The sequence below is a fragment of the Cygnus atratus genome, chromosome 6 (genome assembly GCF_013377495.2).
Source record: "Cygnus atratus isolate AKBS03 ecotype Queensland, Australia chromosome 6, CAtr_DNAZoo_HiC_assembly, whole genome shotgun sequence".
Classification (NCBI taxonomy): Eukaryota; Metazoa; Chordata; class Aves; order Anseriformes; family Anatidae; genus Cygnus; species Cygnus atratus.
Genome location: NC_066367.1, coordinates 19272093 through 19293478, shown reverse-complemented (window position 1 = coordinate 19293478; position 21386 = coordinate 19272093). Strand labels below are relative to the sequence as shown.

General features: G+C 37.1%; 1 protein-coding gene across 1 annotated transcript; it reads left to right on the top strand.

The window, feature by feature from the left end:
• Positions 1-132: 132 nt before the first annotated feature.
• Positions 133-14914, top strand: LOC118257643 (plasma membrane ascorbate-dependent reductase CYBRD1). Its single transcript, XM_035565819.2, has 4 exons — positions 133-479; positions 7635-7843; positions 10412-10566; positions 10759-14914. The coding sequence occupies exons 1-4, from the start codon at positions 293-295 to the stop codon at positions 11057-11059; spliced, it is 852 nt and encodes a 283-aa protein (XP_035421712.1). The 5' UTR covers positions 133-292; the 3' UTR covers positions 11060-14914.
• The last annotated feature ends 6472 nt before the right edge of the window (positions 14915-21386 follow it).

Below are 21386 nucleotides of genomic sequence, written 5' to 3'. Positions count from 1 at the left end.
TCCCGATTTGCCCCGGTTGGTCCCGGTTCGTCCCGGTTTGCCCACCGGTGCCGGCGAACCGGTGCCTCAACCCCCTGACCCCCCCGCGAAGGAGGGCGCAGGCGGGGCCGGCACCCTGCGGGGGTCAGCCCGGGCGGGACCGCGCGGCGCGTTCCCGGCTCCCGGCCGGCAGCGGGAGCTGGGCGGCTCCCCGGCCCCGGGCCGACCCCGACCCCGCCCTGCCCCTGCCCCTTCCCCTCCCTCCGTCCCGTCCCGTCCCTCCCCTGCGCCGCGGCGGAGCGGGGCGCGGAAGATGGAGGGCTACCGGCGGTTCCTGGCGCTGCTCGTCTCGGCGCTGCTGCTCGGCTTCGTGGCGGTCGTCTGCTCCCTCGTCTGGGTCTTCCGCTACCGCGAGGGGCTCGGCTGGGACGGCGGCGCGGCGGAGTTCAACTGGCACCCCGTCCTCGTCGTCACGGGCTTCGTCTTCGTCCAGGGCATCGGTGCGTGGGGGCTGCGGGGCCGGGGGGCGGCCGGCGGGGAGGAGAGGGAAGGCAAGGCAAGGCAAGGGAAAGGAAGGCAAGGCAAGGTAGCGCTCGCACCGAGACGGGACAAAGGGTCCTTTGTAGTAAGGCGAAGCTGGGATGTGTATTTTTGTTGTTTTCTTTTTCTTTCTTTCTTTCTTTCTTTTTTTCCTTCCCTTCGAGCACTTGTTTACCCTGGCCTGGATTTGGGAGTGCTTTGCGCAGTGCTCGCGAGGTGTTTTCCTAGCCAGCCTCAGTTCGGGGGAGCTGGGAACCGAAATGCCAGAACTGCTGCCCAAGGAAAGTTTCTCTCTTTTGGCTGTGTCCCTGCTGGCTCGCATTCTTGAGTCTCCCGAGGAGAAAGGAAAGTTCAGCACCGCTGAAGCCAGACCCAGGAGCGGGGTTGGTGCCAAGGAAGTCATAGCACCAAAAGCATTGCCACGGCGCAGTTCGTCAGTGCAGATGTTGTGTAAATTCTTTTGAGAAATACATCTTTTAAATTAACTTTCAATTCTGTTGCCTGAGTAGTATAAAATTTTATTATGATGGGGTGGGATCACTTTTCAATAGTGCATGAACATTTGATTGCATAGGGTTCGGCCTCAGACTAACTTAAAAGCGTCCCGTTACTCGCAACGTGAACAGTGCCTTTTCTTCCATCATGCACTGTTCGTGTGTTAGGCCTTGAGGGCAAGCGCTGTTCTTTGATGCCAACAGGAATGTGGGGTTTGAACTATGTGTTTTTGCTGTTAGTGTAATGAGCTAATTCCAAGAAAATGACTAAATTAGAGATGATACAGTTGATAAATGGTAAGAATTTAGGAGAGATAAATGCAATACTCTCAGGAAAGCTTAAAAAGCAGATAATGATAGAGCACCACAGAGATGCTAACTAGTCAGGTAATATATTTGACTAAAGCTTGATGTTGCAAAAAATAAGGGCACCGGACAGTACCTTAAAAATCCTGAAATTTGGGAGTTAATGTTTATGCTAATGGCATTAAGACTAATGGGGAAATTTGACAGACATAACAGCTCCCAACGGTATGTTCTGACAAAGTCGGTGACAAAATTCTTGCTAGTTTCAATGTACAGAGAATACACTAAGAAATGTCAGTAATTTCTCAAAGAAGGGCAAATGAATGTTGCAGGCAACAGTGGAAATTCGTCCAGTTTTACCACTGAGTTCTCAGGGGGGAGGTGAGGGGAAGACTTTACTGTTCTTAAGTAACGAAGAGCCTCTAGAGGCTTAAAGCATAAATATAAACAGAAGTATTTTTTCTTTGTAATAGGAGGAATTAACTTAGGATTTCATTGCTAGTAACCTTATTTACATTTGCTTCGTTGCTGAATGATAGATTGCACTCGCCCCGCCAGGAAACATGTCCAGCACATCTGGACATTCATTCCCGTGGAACGTGGTGTTTGGATCGCATGTGTGCTCGCTCTGCGGCAGGAGCCCAGCCAGTCGGAGGCTGGAAGATGCAGGAGGAGTGGGTGGCTGCCTACTTCTGGTTACGTAGGGAATTTGGTGATTTGAACAGACGCTGCAAATTTAATTTTCTCAGCAGCAGTGGGGTGTGTGCTGTGCTTCGTGGCTTTAAGTTACAAATAAGTTTTGAGCAATAAAAATTCTTTGAAGCTGTTTTATATAATGTTGCTCAATAGGTCACGTGAAGTGTAATTTCAGGCTATAAATAAGTAATGAAGAACACCTGTTGACTTCACTAAGATAAATAGTACTTATTGTGATCAAACTACTGTGCTTTTTCTTTTTAAAGACCTAGAATTTTTGCAGAAAATAGGGGGAGGTTTTCTGCAGAACTTCTTCCTACTCATTTGCTTCTATTTCCTCTGAAACTCAGTTTGCCCCTGTTTCAGAGTAAGGATGTTTCCTCAGGCCTTGTGTAGGTAAGAGTATTTGTAAAGTAAATGGAAGTTTACTGTGGCTCGGAAAAAAAGAACATACACAAGAAATTCATTAATAATAGAGCATTATTTGGAGTTGGAAATTCTGTTACATAATACAAAAAGCAAAGTTGCAGACTGACGGAGTATTATATAAAATTAGATGAAACAGCAGCAGATCAGACACTACTCTGGATCTGATTGAATTCAATGGCAGACTTTTGTCAACTACATTTCAAAGTAATTTGGATGAGTCTAGGGAATAGCTTATTTCTTTGGGCACGTACAAGAAAAATAAATCTTTAAGTAGTTAAACGTGGAAAGGAATAGCTAAATAACCTTGGTTAAATTTGTGTGCAGGATTTGAAATAGTAACCAAATCACCTGTTTCTTGAGTTCACTGAACTCTATACAAAGGATAGAACTGTATTGTTGGTCTGTGGGAGGCGGAAGGGATGACCATAATAATGTGGATGTGGGGAAGTACATTGCTGTATATATCTTGTCACATAAATGAAAAAGCTGTAGGCATGGTAATATTAATACTAACTATTTGTGGATCAGTACCTGTACATAAATGATACCTGACAAAACACTGGCAGTGCACAGTAATTGTCCAGATGATTTTCTAGACTTTAAAGTGGGAAAAAATACAGGCAATAAAAGTTTGTGTGCATCTTAGCACAGCAACATTCTTTTAAAAGAATAAGATAGGGAAAACACATGAGGAAAAATAGTTTTATATCATAATTGTTGCATGATGACTGTAGACACCAGGGCACGCTCCAAAGAAGTATTTACTTGCTGTTTCATGTTTGGTCTGTAAATGATAATGCTTGGTTCCTTCCAAAGAACTAATTATGAGATCTCCCTTATGATCTAATGCAGAGTAAAATATTTTTGAGGGTTTCTCAACTCATTACTCACCTCATAAAAGGATATTTTTATCTACAGAGGTGTGACAGTTTATATTGGATACTGAGGAACAGCAGAGTGGGTTTTGGGGTTGTGGAAAATTGAATAAAGACAGAACAAGGAGGATGGGGTAGTCTCTCATCCCGCTCTACTCTGTCTCTCATCCTCGGGTCAGTCTTCTATGGTATTTATTAGTTACATTTAACCTCTGCACAATAAAGTTTGCAGCGAGGTTGACACTATATCTTGGAAGATACTGGCACAATTAATATTCCTCATCAGATATGATTTATAAATATCATGTAACTTGTATTTTAAACAGGCTTAAAATGAGGACATGGCCTAAAGACAGCAATATATTGATAAAAGAGTATAACATGAATGTTACATAAGAGATCTTGCAGAGAAAGAAAGAAGGAAAAATCCTGGTCTACCACACTACCGTGTGGTGTTCTAGAGTCAATTAAATGTCAGGTTGGATGGGGCTTTGAGCAACCTCACCTAGTGAAAGGTGTCCCTTTCCGTGCCAGGGGGGTTGTACTAGATGACCTTTAAAGACCCTTCCAACCCAAGGTATTCTACAACTCTGTGAAATTTCATCTGTGTGGATGAAATTAGGTAAATGGATGAGACAATGTAACAGCTCACTCTGGCTGAAATACTCTACATTTTTCCCCCACTTTGCCCTTTCAGCTTTCTCCTTGACTCTGGCTTCATCTTCCTCCTGCCTCATTTGTGCCATCTCTGACTGTTGTCAGACCCATAAGCAACCCTTTCCCTGCCACCCTACTCCTCCAGTATTTTTTTTTCTGGAATAGCAAGTTGAATTGTCTTCACAAAAGTTCTCAGAAGTACCGCAGATGGGAGAAGGGAGATAGTGGACAAGGTGCAACAGCCAGGAGAGCAAGTGCAAATCTATTTTGAAGTAATCATATTCTTGCATCTTTAAATCATATCTAAAGATAATGCTTGCTCCAAATTATCTGACAAACACAATTACCTCTGCTTCGAATATAACAAAACATCTGATAAAAAGGAAAAATGGTTAATTCCTGGAGTTTCTAACGTTCACTGAGCTTTAGAATTCTGAGGAATTTGAAGGGCAAGTGACTTCTGAGCTGCAAGGGTCTCATCAGAGGCAGGCTGTGAAGAGGCAGTTCTCTTGATGACTTTAGAGTCCTTTGAAATTATAAATGGGGACTTATTTTATTGGGTTTACTTCGTTCATTCTAGTGCTAAAGTGTTTCCCAAAGAATCTAGCGGCCATACAGAACTTGCCAAAGGCAAGCAGTAGGATCATCCGAGGAGCGAAGCGAATTGTTCCCTTCTGGCAGCTGGGAGGTGTTGTGTAGTGCAAGCCCGGTTTATCCCCAGAACCACACCATGTGCCCTCTGGGGCAGAAGGTGTCCCATGAGCAATCCATTATACTGCACTGCAGCACTCACCAGTCAGAAGTACTAGAGAGCTCACTAGAATTTTGCTTTGTATACTTGGCGATGAACAAGGTGTCCTACACCACATAAAATATTGCAAGATCACTCCACCCTGTGTGATGTGCTTTAAAATCAAAGTTCAAAGCAAGAGTGAGATCAGAGTGAAGCAGCTGTGTCTAAGGATGCCTAGACTTGAATAACAGCAGTCCTCTTACTAAGAGAGATGTTGTACATAAAGGAAGTTCTTTACAGGACTGCTTTAACACATCACTACTAAAAATGCTATAACTGTGTAAGTGCTTTGAACCCAGGCTAATTTAAATTTGAGATGAAATTACAGATTACAGCTGAGTCACTCTTTTAGGAGTGCCACTGAAAGCCTCAGGTCCTTCCTCCTCTCCGCATTGTTCTCTGGAGTGTCTTGCTCCCTCCTGCTGGTTGGAGAAGCACCAGTTGTGACAAAGCAGGGTTGGGGGAAGCACACAGTCAGAAAGGAAGTGAAAGTGGTGATGGGGAAAGGAGACTGTGCCTTTTCTCAGTGGTAAACTGGCAGGTCTACTCAAGTTGCAATGTTTAACTTCACACACAGTCCTTACTGAAAGGGGATGAAACCAAAATGTGCTATCATGGATTTGTCCTGCTGTCCATACAGCACATAACATGCTAATGCATGGCATTGCTAGTAAGTGTCCAAGCCATTTATCTGCATTTCTTGCTTTTCTCTTATAGTATTTCCAAAAGGTAGACAGACAAAAAGATTCATGGCCCATACAGAGATCTGAGACTAAGTGGATACGGAGTTTGATAGTGATTTTGAAAGTTAAATAGATGACAGTGTCTTATGCACCAAAGAAAAATGTTAGACAAAAATTTTAGCCTGGACATGACCCTTTGAGAACCAAGGCTGAAATCTGAGACCAGGATCTATTCAGCTCAAGTTGACTTTGAGATATTTAGAGTCCAGTACTCTGTTCCACTTGGAACAAACTATTGATAATAGACAGAGCATGGAAGATTTACTGGGAATATCCTGATACGATACTGAGGTTTGGTTGTGACCTTTTGGCATACCAGCTGTACTAGGTTAGAAATCCTTGATGCTAAATTTTGCCTAATGCAAGCAATTATTTCAATATTAACAAGCTATAAGATTACTGTATAAATTTTGGGGAACTGTTGTAGGTGATCATAAGCTCATTGTGCTGAATCACATATATCAAATTCTGTCATATAGACTGAGTACTATCAAGCTGTCTTTAAAACAAGGCTTCTATCTTCCTGATTTTTCTTCTGATTTGCTCCTGCCTCTTTTAAAAAGTAGAAAGTTGAGAACTATCTAAATGTTGTATATATTTAAATATTTTAAGGGACACTTTCATTCCAGTATTATATATTTACACAGTATGTAAAAGCACATATTGATTTAAAATCTGCTTGTAGACTGGAAATTCCACTTACGAACAGTGTTTTCTTTGTGAATTATGTAGCGGAGTGCTGTATTTCCTGGCATGTATCCAAGTCAATATACATATGTGTAAATAGAACTTTAAAATTAATTTGCCACTTACTCATTGCGACGTTGAGTTTTTCCTTTTTTTTTTTTTTGCATAAAAAGATAGGGTTATGGAGAAGTAATGAGGAAAGCACATGAGAATTACTTAAGTAAATACTTATTGTTTGCAGGTAGTATCAGGTAATAGATATTTATCAGGTAATAGATATCTGTATTTTCTAGTACATTTATTTTCTCATGAGTGTTTGGAATGGAAACTTCTTTTTAAACCTGGATATATTATTTGGTTTTAATACAGCTAATTATATATAAGGATTTGAATATCATTTCATAAGCAGAAACCTTAAATAAAGATTTGATGAATTAGATGAATGGAGCATAGCCTTTTTGCCCAGGCAAAGCATTAGCGTTTATTGGTCAAATGACTGGGCCTGCTCATAAATATTTGTCCCCTGTTATCTGAATGTACTTGTGTGTTAGCGCACATCCAGAAATACTGCAGGTTTTTATTCAGAAGTACCTGGGGCTTCAGTGATCTGGTCTGGTCTTTGTGCAACAGACGGGTCAGTCATGGCAGGGAAGGAGCAGTGAGGAAAGAGCTTGGCGAGGAGCACTCCAGGCTGATATTCTTATGGAACATCTGGAATCAGAGTACTAGAAATTGTTGTTTTCTTCACACTGGACAAAACACAGTATGCTAGTGTTATATGTGTAACTATAGGCAAAAGATCTTTCTTACATTTAACAGTGCTTCGAGAGTTGTAGCTGCCAGATCCTATTATTTCTTAAAGTAGGATTATGATTCCCGTGTGCTGGGTAGCCTTTTCCTGTGTAAAATAGTCCTACTAATATCAAGGTAATAGATACAGCTATATAAATATCTACGTAATTAGTAAATAGCATCATGAAAAATTGCAAAGAGAATAAACATTTAAAAAAAAAAATCTTGCATCCTTTCTCAGTGTGTGATCTTCTGGATATAAGAATTAGGCCTTATTCCTCCAATCTGGCTAGTAGCAGAAAAATCAAAATCCTGTGCAGACTTCCTGTCAGATCCATTTAAGTAACAAAGAAAAGATGACAAGTATTTTACTATTACTTTTTTGAAACACACTTGAATTTTTCAAAAAAGTTAGTAATAAATTTCCCTAAAAGCTATATTTACGCCTCAGTTGTATATTTGGAATATGCTATGTGTTTGGCTATGTAGAAGAAAAAGCTTTTTAATAGATTTTTTTTTTTAGAGGATTAAAGGTCAGATTTTCCCTAATTTACAATAGAAATATGTGAATGATGCATGATTATCAAAATCGTAGAGAAGCTATACTGTAAGGCATAACATCTTGTTTCTGTTCTTTCTTCAGCCATTATTGTGTACAGGTTACCTTGGACCTGGAAGTGCAGTAAACTCCTAATGAAGTTCATACATGCTGGATTAAATACCATAGCTATGATTCTTGCAATTGTTTCTATGGTAGCCGTGTTTGAATACCACAATGCCAGGAAGATTCCCAACATGTACAGTCTGCACAGCTGGATTGGGCTGACTGCTGTTATATTTTATTCTCTCCAGGTCAGAATCTAACTGTATTTATAAACCGGTTGTAAAGCTAAAGAACGTGTTGAGTAATTCAGGTACCATAGGCCCTAAATAATAATATATTGTATCCTGCAATATGCTCTGTTAGGATACCCATCTTAAATTCCGTGATTTGGCAAATCAGCATGTAAATGAGCAAGTACTGGATCCTTGACTTCAAGGAAAAAGTATTTTAAAGCATATTTTGTTTACTTGCTGGGTTTATTTACTGTTCAATTATACAGTAGTGTTTTTCTAAGCTCTATAAACTGTTGAAGTTAAAGCAAGTGATTTGGTTTGTTGGCAGCGTATTTAAACACAGAGCTTTTATTGAGGAATTCTCAAATGAAGTAATTGCTTTTCCCTTTTTTGTTGTTGATGTTTCTTTTGCAGTTAGCATAAGTTTATAAATTTTAAGTTTTTTCTTGGTCTCAGGAGTTCTGTATCACCACAACGAGCGCAGCAGGGGGCAGTGCAGACCTAAAGGCTCTGACATGTAAATTAGTTACTACAGAGAATACAGTTTTCCTGAATCAGCAAATCTTTGATAAATGTTCATGTGCTTGCTTTTAACTGCTGCTATTGCCAGAGAGTTGGAGTTACCATAATTTAAAATGAACTAACTTGATATATTTTGCATTTGGCTTAGAAGAAGAGCAGGTGTGCCCTGACATGTAGTGTACACATGCAGGTGTGATGTTTCTGCACCTAAAATTCTGAAGTCCTTCTATTACGTGGAAATAGAAAACAGTTAACTAGGAGGAAGAAATCCTATGTGTGGGACATTAATTAATGCTTTTGTCCTTCGCTGCTCAGGCTAGGACTAGTATTGGAACAGTGTTTTTAACACTCAGAAAAAAGAAGGCATATTGCCGCATTGTTAACTATATACTTTATAGTTGAACAACTACAGCTAATGAGTAAGAAAGAACAATGTTAAGATTTTCCTCGTCTTAATAGCAGTTATTTCAGGGAAATCTCTGCTGCCACTATACTAAGTATCAGTATTTTTTTCTAATGGTTAAGATGAAGAACCGTGAATAACGTCTTAATTCTACTTTTCATTTTGCTACTCTAAACATGATCAATGGCACTTAACTAAATGCCTTGTCTGTCTGATCAATAGAATAGTGATGTTACTCCTTCCAACCAGGGAAGTAAGTCTCCAGTCAGACTGATATTTTTGAAGTGATTGAGAAATATTGTTAGGAAAGAGTCATAAAATAGTATTTCCGTTAGTAGAGAAGACACTGGAAATGGTTGGTCAATCTCAAAATTAAGAAATTATTGAGGGGGGATGCTCACATAATATTATACCTGCAGGAATAGTAGTGTAAATATATTATATTTAAGCCAATGTATGTTAATATAGTACAGCACAAGGACACAAATTTAATAGGACAGAAATGTCAAATGGACACTATTTCTTGGAAAGCAGTGACTCTGGAAAGAAGTGTCTAAAGAAGACATTAAGCTCAAAATGAGTTCTTAGAATGCTTTGACAATAGAAATAAATTCACTTACAAGAGTTTATTTTACCTCCGTATATGTCATTGCTGAAACCAGTACGCAATACTATGGAATACATTTTTTAATTTCAAAAAAAAAAAATGCAAAGAAAATCTGGAAAAGTAATTTGAGAGCTAGAAAAACTGCCTTCTAGTGAAAGACTTAAAAAGCTCCAATTGTTTAGCAGATATAAAAGGAGATTAAGACATGACTTGATTAAGGTGTATTAAAAAGCTTCCCAGGGAGAAAATACCCGGCTCTTTAATCTAGCGTGGAAAGACAAAAGAAGGATGAAGGCTGGAAATGAAAACAAGATGAAATACAAATTCACGTACTACTTCTCATTTAGCAGCAGGATTAATTTAAGGGAGAACAAACTAAAGAAAGGATACAGCCTTAAGGTGCCAGTGCAAGCCTGTGACTGAAACCACCACGTGACATGATGTATTCTCCTCTGTCACAGACTTAGCACTAATGGGAGGACTCATGGCCCCTGAACAGCTTCACGCTACCCACGCACATCTTCACTCTGTAATGCCAGTAGACCATTGCCCTTCTAGAGGCGTGTCCTTTAACTTAGTGAAAGCTCTACCAGGGTGAAATTCTTTGGTCCACTCAAGGCAAAAGGTTAAACTGCCTTCTGATCTTCATTTATGTATAAATCTATAACAGAAGGGGAGAACAGGACTTGGAATTGAAGGGACTGTAAACATGTAGCTAGTCATTCCTTTAATATCTTACCGAGTTACTGACAGTGAAAACTTGTGTTTCCCGTACTCAGATTGGTAGCAGTTTTAGCATTAGCAGTAAGTTTGGACACTGATATGAGGTGGGATTATGTATCAAATATCTAATGTTTGCTTCCCAGATGCTAATCCAGAATGATTGCTTTGGTTTTGCAAGGAAACCCATTCAAAAATAAAAATGCCAATTCTTAAGAAATTTGTACCTGAAAACACCTCAAATTTCAATTTTTATAATGGTTTTGATTTTGACTGAGACATGCAGCTTGTTTTCCCTAAAGCTTTAACCATGAATCTGTTTTGTGTTTAGCTTTTCTTAGGCTTTGCTGTCTTTCTGCTCCCATTTGCTCCAGTTCCTCTCCGAGCAGCTCTCATGCCAATCCATGTTTATTCGGGTCTCCTCATCTTTGTAGCAGTGATTGCATCAGCTCTCATGGGAATCACAGAAAAGCTTCTATTTTCTCTGTAAGTAATTTTTTTCCACTTGTTTATTAAGTTTATTCATTGCATACTGTAATTCTGTTTGTATAGAACAGTAATGATCTAGTATTGGGACATGCTTTGGTTTTGTTTTTAAAAAGACCTCTTATCTATCAGGAGACTGCTGGTTTAGACCAGGATTGTCTTTAAAACAACTTTTTTTTTCTCCTTCCAAAGGCGAAGTCCTGCATATAGTGAATCCCCACCAGAGGCTATTTTTGTCAACTGTCTTGGTCTTTTGATTGTCACATTTGGTGCGCTTATTTTGTGGATGGCAAGCAGGCCCCACTGGAAGCGCCCACCAGAAGAGAATGCTAAAGTTCAGCGGCCCAATGGAGGGGCTCCGGAAGGCGTGGAGGCAGAATCCACCATGACAGATTGCAGTAATGCAGACAGATCTGATGCGGGGTTCAACAGTGAAGCAGCCAGAAAACGAAACTTCAAACTTGATGAAGCAGGCCAACGATCAACTATGTAAAGAAAATATATAGAACAGCAGTACTAGTAAACTGCCCAAAAGCCTGTTCCTTCCAATTCAGTTATATGGAGTTATATATGTAGGTTGCAATTTTATTTACAGTATGGCTTGCTCAAAGACATTCAAGTTTTCTGCATATGAATTTAAATTCCAGTGAGTCCCAAACAAATCATATTGGTTCATGCTCAGTCCTTATTTAAAGAAAAACGAATGGCATCACATAATGGGAACATGTTTTCCACGTCACTTTTTAATTTTATGTTTTTATCTCTTACAGTCATGAAAAGTTATGGAGACTAAATTCTGTTCTGAGAGATTTTGCAGGTATGAGTGAAAGCTGTGAAGTGTACCAGAGAGCAGAATTTAGCTGTAAGCACTTAACTTTTCTGCTAATGTTTACTTTTTTAAGGACTTGATTTCTCAAGTTGATTAAACCCCTCACAAACAACTAAGACCTATAGGCTTTGAGGTCACTCAGCACTTTGCAGAGTTGCACTGTAAAAGTTTTTAGTCTAAAATTTTGAATTCAGATAAAGAAATAGAACAATTTGCCTGTTATCTTAGTGAAATGTTATGTGGCTTTTAAAACTTCTTGGAGTTTTTTGTTGTTTGTTTGTTTGTAATCAGAATGTATCTGTTGCATTTCTTTTTAATCATTTCTACCAAATATATATATTTTATAGAGATAACATATCCTTTACTGAAATCTTAGGAAACTGCAATACATCCAAGAATTCGTCTTGGAAAGCTATAGATACACACTTAGAAAAATATGTATCGCTTAACCAAATCTTCCTTCTATCCCAGAAGGCAGCATTTTATTATCTTGATTCAATTGAACAGTTCCTATTGATTTATGACAGTAGACTAGAAATTAGTTGGTTAGAAACCAGAGTAGACTGGTAGTGGTATCAGATAAGAAAAGGAGCTTGAAGTGAGAAATGTTTTCTGCCAAGAAACAGATGAGCTTTGCTGATTTGATTAAAATACTACCAGTTAACTGAAAGCTGATTTTGCCATCTCCATACCGGTGTCACAGTCATTATCGTGATAAGAATTAAGATATAAGTTAGTCTACAAGCAAGCTACATAAGCTCTATGACCTCTCTTATTTGAAATTAAAGTGTTAAATAATGCAGTTCAAGTCTCTACTGGCACTTTACTTTTATAGTTCTTTCTAGTAATCAGTGTATTAATGTATTATGCTCATTCAGTTATTTCACAGATACAAACAATACTTTTTTACTACCATAGAAGAATAATTGTAATAGATTATTTTGATTGCACATTTCCAAAGTGATGAGCCTTTCTATTATGATGTCTTGTAAAAGCTGCAGAACCCGCTAAAAGTCATCTTGGTAACTGCAGTACCTGTTCCAATTTTACCATTCTTCATGTTGCAAAGAACTCTATATAGACTGTTTCAGGCAGCAGATCATTTCCTTTTTAAGGCTAGATAAATTTGCATCTATCTAATTAAAATATTCAAACACATTAAACTTTGGCAAATACATAATTTTGTAGTTAGTGTTGCGTTAATACAAACAATTTTGGTTATGCATTATTTTGGATCTTTGACAAAAAGCACCTCAGTTCCTGTTATTTGATTTGTGATAGTGTTTAATTATTTGGTGAGTGCAGTATAGAAAGCTAGCAGAGCAAATTGTTAGGAAAAAAAGTTACCTACTGTACTATTTGGTACTCAAGGACTACATCCCAGAGTTCTGCTTTCACTTACATATATGTGTGGGTGCTTAAGACCCATCTAGCATTGGTGAACTGTTTCATTTGAGAAAACAACTTTCAAATGCCTTAATGCAGAATTCAATTACGCGAGAAGGAAGTATCATCCTATTGTGTGAGCGCTTGTCCAGTCCCAGTATGTACAATGGATTGGACAGCTTTTTCCCTGTTTCTCAAGCTCTACACAGTCATCTGTTTTCCCTAAAATTGTTCTGGGCAGCTACAGCATAAAATCCAAATAGTACTATTAGCAGCTTTCTGAAAGAAAAATGAGAACACTTTTTTTACTTGGAGTGCTCAACTGACATGATGTTATGCATCCTACTGTTATATCCTTACATATTAAGTTAGCAGAAGAGATTTGCTGTAGCTTCTGGAGAACACTAAACTGTGCTACCATTTTTTCTTGTGATCTCTTTTTATGTTCTGCTCAGATAAGTCTGCTTTTTTGGTGAAATCAATAAGCATTTTTTTACAGCTGGTGGATGCACATCTAGTCTTTGTGCGAGATGCTCTGTTAACGTTTTTGAAGTATGAGTTCATGGATGCACTTCACAACACGTGGACCACAGGCAACTTTAAGTTGGTGTGTATTGCTTTGTTGCTGTGTCTCATCTATGTTTGAATATGAGCCCATTCAATCCTCGCATAGCACTGAGTTATCTAATATAAAGTGTGCGCATGTGTGCAAGGTAGTCCAAGGACTGTTCTGGAATAAACCCTAACTGTATTGTATATTGGGAAGAAAAAAAAAATCTGTTATTTCCTTTGTTACAACACTGACTTGGAAGTATCAAAATAATTTTTGGATGAACAGCTCTATATGCTGTTTAAAGTTAAGCTACAGTAACCAGTATGCCTTTTGTTTTCCATTTTATTCCACAAACTGTTCATGACACTTGAAAAAGAAAGGTGGCATTTCTTTACTTCTCTGTTCTGATGATATAAAACTCATTGAGAAACAAGGATTAGCAAACTTTTGGAGGTAGTTTGTCAGACTCTATTTTTGTTTTTCAACGTTGAGGATAAACACAATGGTAGAAACTCAATGGGAGCTGAGAGAATCCATTCTGGGAAGTTATCTTACAAGCAGGTATTCAGTGATACTTTGTTTGTGTGAAGTGTGGGCTTCTGGCTGCTTTGAACTTTGGAAGGTCCCTGGGAGTAGCTCCGAGCTCCAAAACCTTGCTCAACCTTAGTGGGTGCAATTTAAAGTAGCCTCAACATGCTATAGACTTTGGCTTCTGCTATAAATTGATTTAAAAGATCTGTAAGTATCCTTGCAACATACAAGGTTAGTTCAAGTGCTAAATAAAAATACATAGGACATTGGAGAGTAATTTTCTTTGGAAAAAATGTACTCCTACAGCCGCTTCTCAAAGGGGCCTTCCATCACCTTTTCTTTCATACAGATTTTTTTTTTTACCTATAGTTATGTGCAGTGGTATCAACACAGGAAATAAAAAGGGTGTGTTTTCAAAGATATAAAAAGAAGTTAGAATTCTAGTTTTTTTTATCAGGAGTTTTCTGCATGTGTGAACATCGTCTACATTGTTACATTTTTACAGGGACGTGATTGTACAGCTTACAGTCCAAGTTTGAATTCCTATTAAAACAGGAAGTTAAAAAACCTACCACTGAAAGTACTATTTTTAAGATGTCTGAAAAAATAATTACTTTTAATGTACTTGCTGTCTTGCAGTACTGAACACAGAGGCAGAACAGTGTTTTTTCTGACATTAATGAAACTGAAAGATGGTGGTGCAAATTAGATTTTAAAATTGAATGCACAGTAATTATATGTACACGTCTTACTACATGTAGCCATGAAGGTTGCATATGATATTGTAAATATGGATTACTTGTATACGTGGATATTTTATTGAGAGAGTATCTGATATTGCCAAATATTTTCTAATATGGAAGACTTTCTTTTGTTTCCATATCTGAAAAATCTTTCCTCTGTTTCTAATTGTTCACAAGAACTTAAAGAATTATTTTATTGTTTTGTTACTTGCCTTACTTACTTGTAGATTAAAGCGAATGTTTAATTACAATGTATATTTTCTTATTCCTTTTTATGTTAATAATAAAGAATTTTCAAGCCTATGATACCACAGTGCAGATTTATATTATGGTACTAAAACACAACTTTTAAAATTTGGCAAAAGATTGAATTACTCATATGATTACTTTTTTGAAAACAGGAGGATATTTTACACTACTTCTTTATTTTTTTTAATTAAAATACTCCAAGTATTGCTGATGATATTCCTCATGAAATTTATATACTGTGTAGTACTAGAAGGATAATCAGTATACAATGGAAAATGAAGGAATTCACTGTATAAAAAAAGAATCTGTATTACACCTTGTGATGATACTAGAACTTTCCCATAGCAGTTGTTAGAGGGGAAAAAATATCCTCAGGCATGAGATTGCCATTGCAAATAAAGAAAGATCATAAATTCTGATGTATGACTGTTAAATGGTCACGTAACATGCTGTAAGATCCAAATACCCTCAGATACATAGCAACAGCCAAACTGAACACAGACCAAATGTTTTGAACTCACAGAATGTTCTGACCCAAACTGAAAAATGATATATGCATACATATAAAAATGTATCTACACATCAAGTTACTCATCAATAGGTTATTGATCATAAAATGCTGTAACAAAACCATCTGTATGAACGGATCTGTAACAAAGAAAGAATTAAAGTATGTTCTTGACCTTAGTAAGATTAATTGGAAACTCTTCTCAGAGTGTAAAGCATAAACTCATTACTCCTGGATATCATACATTTGTTTGCTAAACCTTTCTAACATGATCATAATCATGGAGGAGTAAAAAAATACTGTTACAATCATCACTACAACAGAATACTTGCTGTAGTCAAACCTCACTTTGCTGTATTCAAACCAATTCCCTGTTGCTGATAACGTCTCTTAACTGTCTCGTGCTGGATGGACTTTCTGGTAAAATACTCCATATCTTTTCAGTATGTTGGCCATTTCAAAATTCAGTACAAGCTCAATTATATTCCCACTTGAAAGAGAGGAATCAAAGTTTTGGAGGGGGGACTGCATTTGTGTGCAGACGTGTTTTTTGCAAATACATGATGCAATGCTTATATACAGATTTTTGCGTTGTATTATGGTACGACCAACACTTTTGATCTCTGTAAGACTAGTGGGATGTAATGAAGAGTAAATTACTACATAGGAAGAGATAGGTATGGGTCAACAAAATGGATGAAAACCACTCCAAGTAATGCAACTAGTAGAAGAGGGGAGGTAAAATGAGAAAATCCAGTTACTGAATGCAGGTAACAGAACTCTAAAAAAAAAAAATAAGCTAACTCTGACAGAAGAAGAAGAAACAACTAGTACAAATTTCAATTAGCTCAGGTTTGACACTTGTGGTCATTGCAAACTACCAACCAATATATGTCAGCTTGAGGCTTAAGTTTACAGTTGCATCCGTGGCCGTGTGTACCGACTACTCCTTGGCTCCCGCCCTGCCTCTGAAATGTGCAAACTGGTTCTTCAGGCACAGAAATTCAGGCCATGGTCAATGACAAAGCCATGAAGTTCTAGGTGGATTTACTTTACACTGTATACTCTACTATTTTAATCTTAAGCATTATTTAGATCTCTTAATTATATGACTCTTCTTCAAAAAGTCTAAGGCTAAATCCCAGTAAAATCATTCATTCACTCTGGATCTAATTCAACCACCTGTGTATTTGCTGAATAGTAGCAATGTCAAACAACTGCATTAAATAAAAAGGTTAAACTTCATAACTAAGGTTTCTGCTATACAGATAAATGTGGAATATCATCCTACAACTAATCTGAGGAGTTATATGTGCTATAGACTTCACTGTTCTTTTCTGCTATAAAAAAATAATTATAATAAAAAAATAACCACTATATACTGATCAAATTTTAAATATGGGTCATTTTCATTCTGTTTCACTTTCTTCTATTGTACCTTTATTCTGGTGTAATATTAGATGCACCTTCTCCTAAAATATACTCGCGTTCAGGGGAGTTGAAAAAATGCTATATTCTACTCCACAAATGGGTGAAATTCCTTCTATTAAGACAGGCATTTTGTAGTAAGATATGGCATTGTAAAAGTAAATTTTACAAGTAAAAGGCATTGATGCCTTTTAAAAGCTATATTATGCAAACATATAATTTCTCATTTCAGTTTGTTCTTGATTGGAGGGGAATGTATCACGTCTATTTAAATTAAAGGCTATGGCATAGCATCAAAAGATTTAAAAAATGGGGCATTAAGCTGAGGCTGTAGGCACTATACATATATGTCTTCTCCACTGTCTTTAAGTCAGCAAAATTACTGACTCTGGACTCTCAAGTCTTTTACTAGACCAACTGGTATGTTATTTAAAGTCTATGAACTACAACAAACACAAAGGAAGTCCATCTTTTGCCCATCACAAATTAAGTCAAGCAATAGGTATAAATACAGCTGTAAGAAAAAGGATAAAAAATATTAAAATGTTTGCAATTTAAATTTTAATATTCAATGGTATTTCATTCAAAATACAATTCCATCCAGCTGTACTAAAAGTCTGCAGGATATTATTAAATATGCAGATTTTCAAATACTCTTGTAGCAGATGGTTTTTCTCATTATATGTGTACACCAGCACTAATCCACTAGGTGGCAAGCACTACCAAAATGGCTGTTGGCAGATGCTAGTCTATCCCTGCTTTAGATGATACAATGAGTCATCTGCTTTAAAATAAAATTTCAAGTTTAGTAGACATAAAACACACAGTCATATCATAATGTATATATTTATTTTTATATTCACTTAAAGGGGACAATTGAAATATAATATTTCTTCATCCCTCTGATACTGGAAATTATATGGTGCTCTACAGACTTCTTAAACTGCTGTTTGTAACTCTTGTGCCAGTAGAAGCTTAGTTAAAAGAAGCAATAAAGAGAAGGAGAGCATGAAAGTTTAGGGAGAAGCTCATAAACAAGATACAAAAGTAGCAAGAATTAGGGGGAAAAAAAATGAAATTCTAACTCTTCTGCCATTTGATCTTGTAGTCTTACATAAAATTTGGCCCAGAAAAAATGAACATTAGTGCCAATTTGGATTTCAAATAATCAAAAAGTAATGTTCTCCTCTCTGATCTATGCTAACAGTTTCTGTTCTTAATTTACTCTATTTGTGGATACTGACTTTGTAAGCATGTTTTCTGATATATTCTACTGAATATCTCAAACCACTGAAAGCTATTTGGGACATGTTGCACTGGTGCTACTTCTTGATCTAATTGCTTACTTCTCCTCTAAGCCTGTCCGTGGTGGAAGATGTTTTGACTCTTACTGTTAGAACAGTGGGAGTGCTGACATATGCAGGGCACTGTGGTTATCCACAAAGCTAAGTATTCAGGTTTAGGTCAGCTAAGTGGCAAAATTCAGTGTAATTCTGATTCTCCACAATGTGACTTGTCATTATTGGTATGACTAGGGAATTTTCAATTGTCACTTAGGTGACACAGAAAGAATACAGGAACCCCTATCAAGGGATCTGACTGCACTTGCACATGCTTTGAGCTCTTCTTCACAGCAATGCCCAGGCCTCCTTCCTACATTAAAAGGTGGTAAACAATCTTTATATGTGAGTATGAACTCTGTATTTGATAACCTTGGTAAATCATTCTCTGACATTGAGGAGGACAAATCAAGTTTAGTATGAATAAGATAGTTCCTAATAGCTTAAAGAACTAATTCATGCTAAAGTAAGCTCTTGTGGAATGTAGTAACTGGATATAAAGACGTTTTGTACATCAGTCCAGTATGTTCAAAATCAATTACAAACCACACTTCTGGATTCATTATATTGTCATTATGCTTATATGATAGTTCAGTTATTTGTATTATACTCAGTCTCACTTTCCATACCTCTAAACATTAAAAATAACCATAATAAAATTGCTAGTAATATTTTTGAATATGTAGAACTGTCACAATAAAGAATTCAAAATATTTTTTGTGGCTTTAAAGTTTGTCTTTAGGTAAAATATGTAAAATCCATCCCAACATCTATACCCAACAATTTTTTGTTACTTTAAATCAATAATTTAAGGCCTGACCCATTTTGAGAGAAGACAGCTTGCATAGCCTGTATGCAGAACACTAGGAAAAGCAGAAACATCAATTTGTTCTCTTTACAGATTTGTTTATTCCAAAAAAGGCTTTGAAATAAAATGCTTTGGAAGGCTGGCAAGTCTGCTGAACAATGCGTTGTTATTCTCTGAAGGCATATTATCTTAAAAATCACAAGAAAATTACAGTGTTTTAATGAGTAGAACTGTTATTTTTGAGAGAATATAAATGGAAGAGTTTGAGAGGATATTTTTGTTGTTGGTGGTGGGTTTTTTGTTGTTGGGTTGTTAGCTTTTTTCCTCCTGGGGCTGCCTGTTGCTCTTACGTGGAAGTTTCCTGCTGATTTGACTTTTTATTCTGCTGTGAGGCTGATGCTAAGATTTACCTGATAGCTGTGGAGAAAAACTGGATTTAGCGTAAGGAAGATAACTGCTTTTCCCCTAGGGAGAGACAAAAAGGGAAAGACAGAGTGGGGCACACGGACAGTATTATCTGGAGCTAAGTTCTTGGTCAATTATTTTATTCAGCTTCTATTTTAGATTATGCTGCAACTAATAAAAGACAGGAAAGCTACTGGCCTCAAGCAAGGAAGACAGATGAGCAAATAAACAATTTGTGTTTTAATGTAACTGTCCAACTATAGTGGAAACAACATACTCTTTCTATATAGAGTTGATCGTGCTGCATCTTGTAACAGATGTGTAATTAAGAAAAACTGTCATTAGAATTTGCCAGGTGGAGACTTGCCTTATATGCAGGGTTCTCTGGCAGAGAGAAGAGAGTGATTGTAGAAATGTGCACCATTGCAGCTATTTTAGCAGTGCATTGCCTTTTGCACATTCTTTGGTTTTGGATGACATGCTCTGAATGTTAAAACAATGGGTAAGATTTTTGCTTATACGGCAGACTTGTGCAAAATCAAATCATTTATGTTTTCAGACTGTTTTCTTTTGTTAATCTTACAGTACCTATGGAAAATGCAATATTTTAAGATACTGACATATGTCTGTATCACAGCACAAGGAACTTCATGAACAAAGCAAGACTCCACAGTAAGAGGGCAGTAAATACTGAGGGCAGAAGGCAGTTTGAGGAAGTTTAGCACTGACAGGGTGTAGGTTTTGAAATGTAATTAGTAACAGATGTTATTAGTCAAGTTATTAGTCATTTTTTGAATTAAATACAGTGAATAAATAAAATTAAATCACACACTTAGGCAGTAAGTAAAAAAAAAAAAAGAGAGAGAAAAATATTATCCATTTAGTCTCAAAATCTAAATATTTAAAAATCCAGCAATTAGGAGAAGTAGAAGACAGTATACCTAGGTAAATATTCTAGAGTTCCTGAATTAGGCACATATAATAGAAAAATTAAGAATAGGTAAGAATTCCTATCGTTCCTTTTTTCTTCATTTAATTGCATGGACAACAGTTTATCCTGATATCAAAGTCAAATTGTCTAACTAGAATGACTGATTTTATGTTTTTGCACCTTGTTGATTGCCAAGTTATGATTCTTTCATGAATTTTAATTATTAAAGATAACCGACCCTTTAATAATGTTGCGCCTGTTGTAGTACTGGTTTTGCTGCTAGATAATAGCAACATATTTGAGATACTCAGTTATCACCTGCAGAATTTTCATCGGGTATTTTTTGGAGTAAAACATTATCATTGACATTAATTGCTTGATATTTTTGCATATGCTAAAGATTATCTTTGCTCTATGTTTCTTGAATAGAAATTTTAGTAAAGCCTTGCATTTGGACTATATAGACAACCTTCCAGGAGTTTAGATGTTTAGCTGAGCAGTTTGTACTGCCCAAAAATTTCATGAACCCTCCATTCTATTGAGACTTCCCAGAACACAGAATTATTTTGAAGAAAACCCTAGTAACAGGATACAAGCCTACAAAATTACCACAAGGATTATGGCAGACTCATTAGTACTGATTTACCTTCTGGAACTATTTTTTTTTCAAATCAGTAAATTGATATTTGGTTTGGGGTTTTATCCCCTCCCCCTTTTAGAAAGGAGTTTTTCTGTTTCAAAATCACTTATTTATTTTACTACCTCCTGCTATGTTATGTTTTTGTTTTGTTTGTGTTTTTTTTTTTTTAATTTCTCTTTGGTGGGCAGAGAACTATGGGGAACAACAGGTGCCCTTATTTCTCCCCTCTCTGTTTTCTGTGGTTGGCTAATAAGATTTCTAATGACAAAATTCAGGGCAAGAACTCTCACCAGGAATTCAGAGACTGAAGTCCAGCTCCTGTGAAGTATTCTAACCTCCTAGAAATCAAAGGTTGGCCTTTGAATAGCAATTCCTGTATCAATTCAAAAAATGTGCCTCAGATATACAGCAAAACCCCTGCCAGTTGAATAATTTAGGTGATAGAATATTTCTCCTATATTCTAGGAGA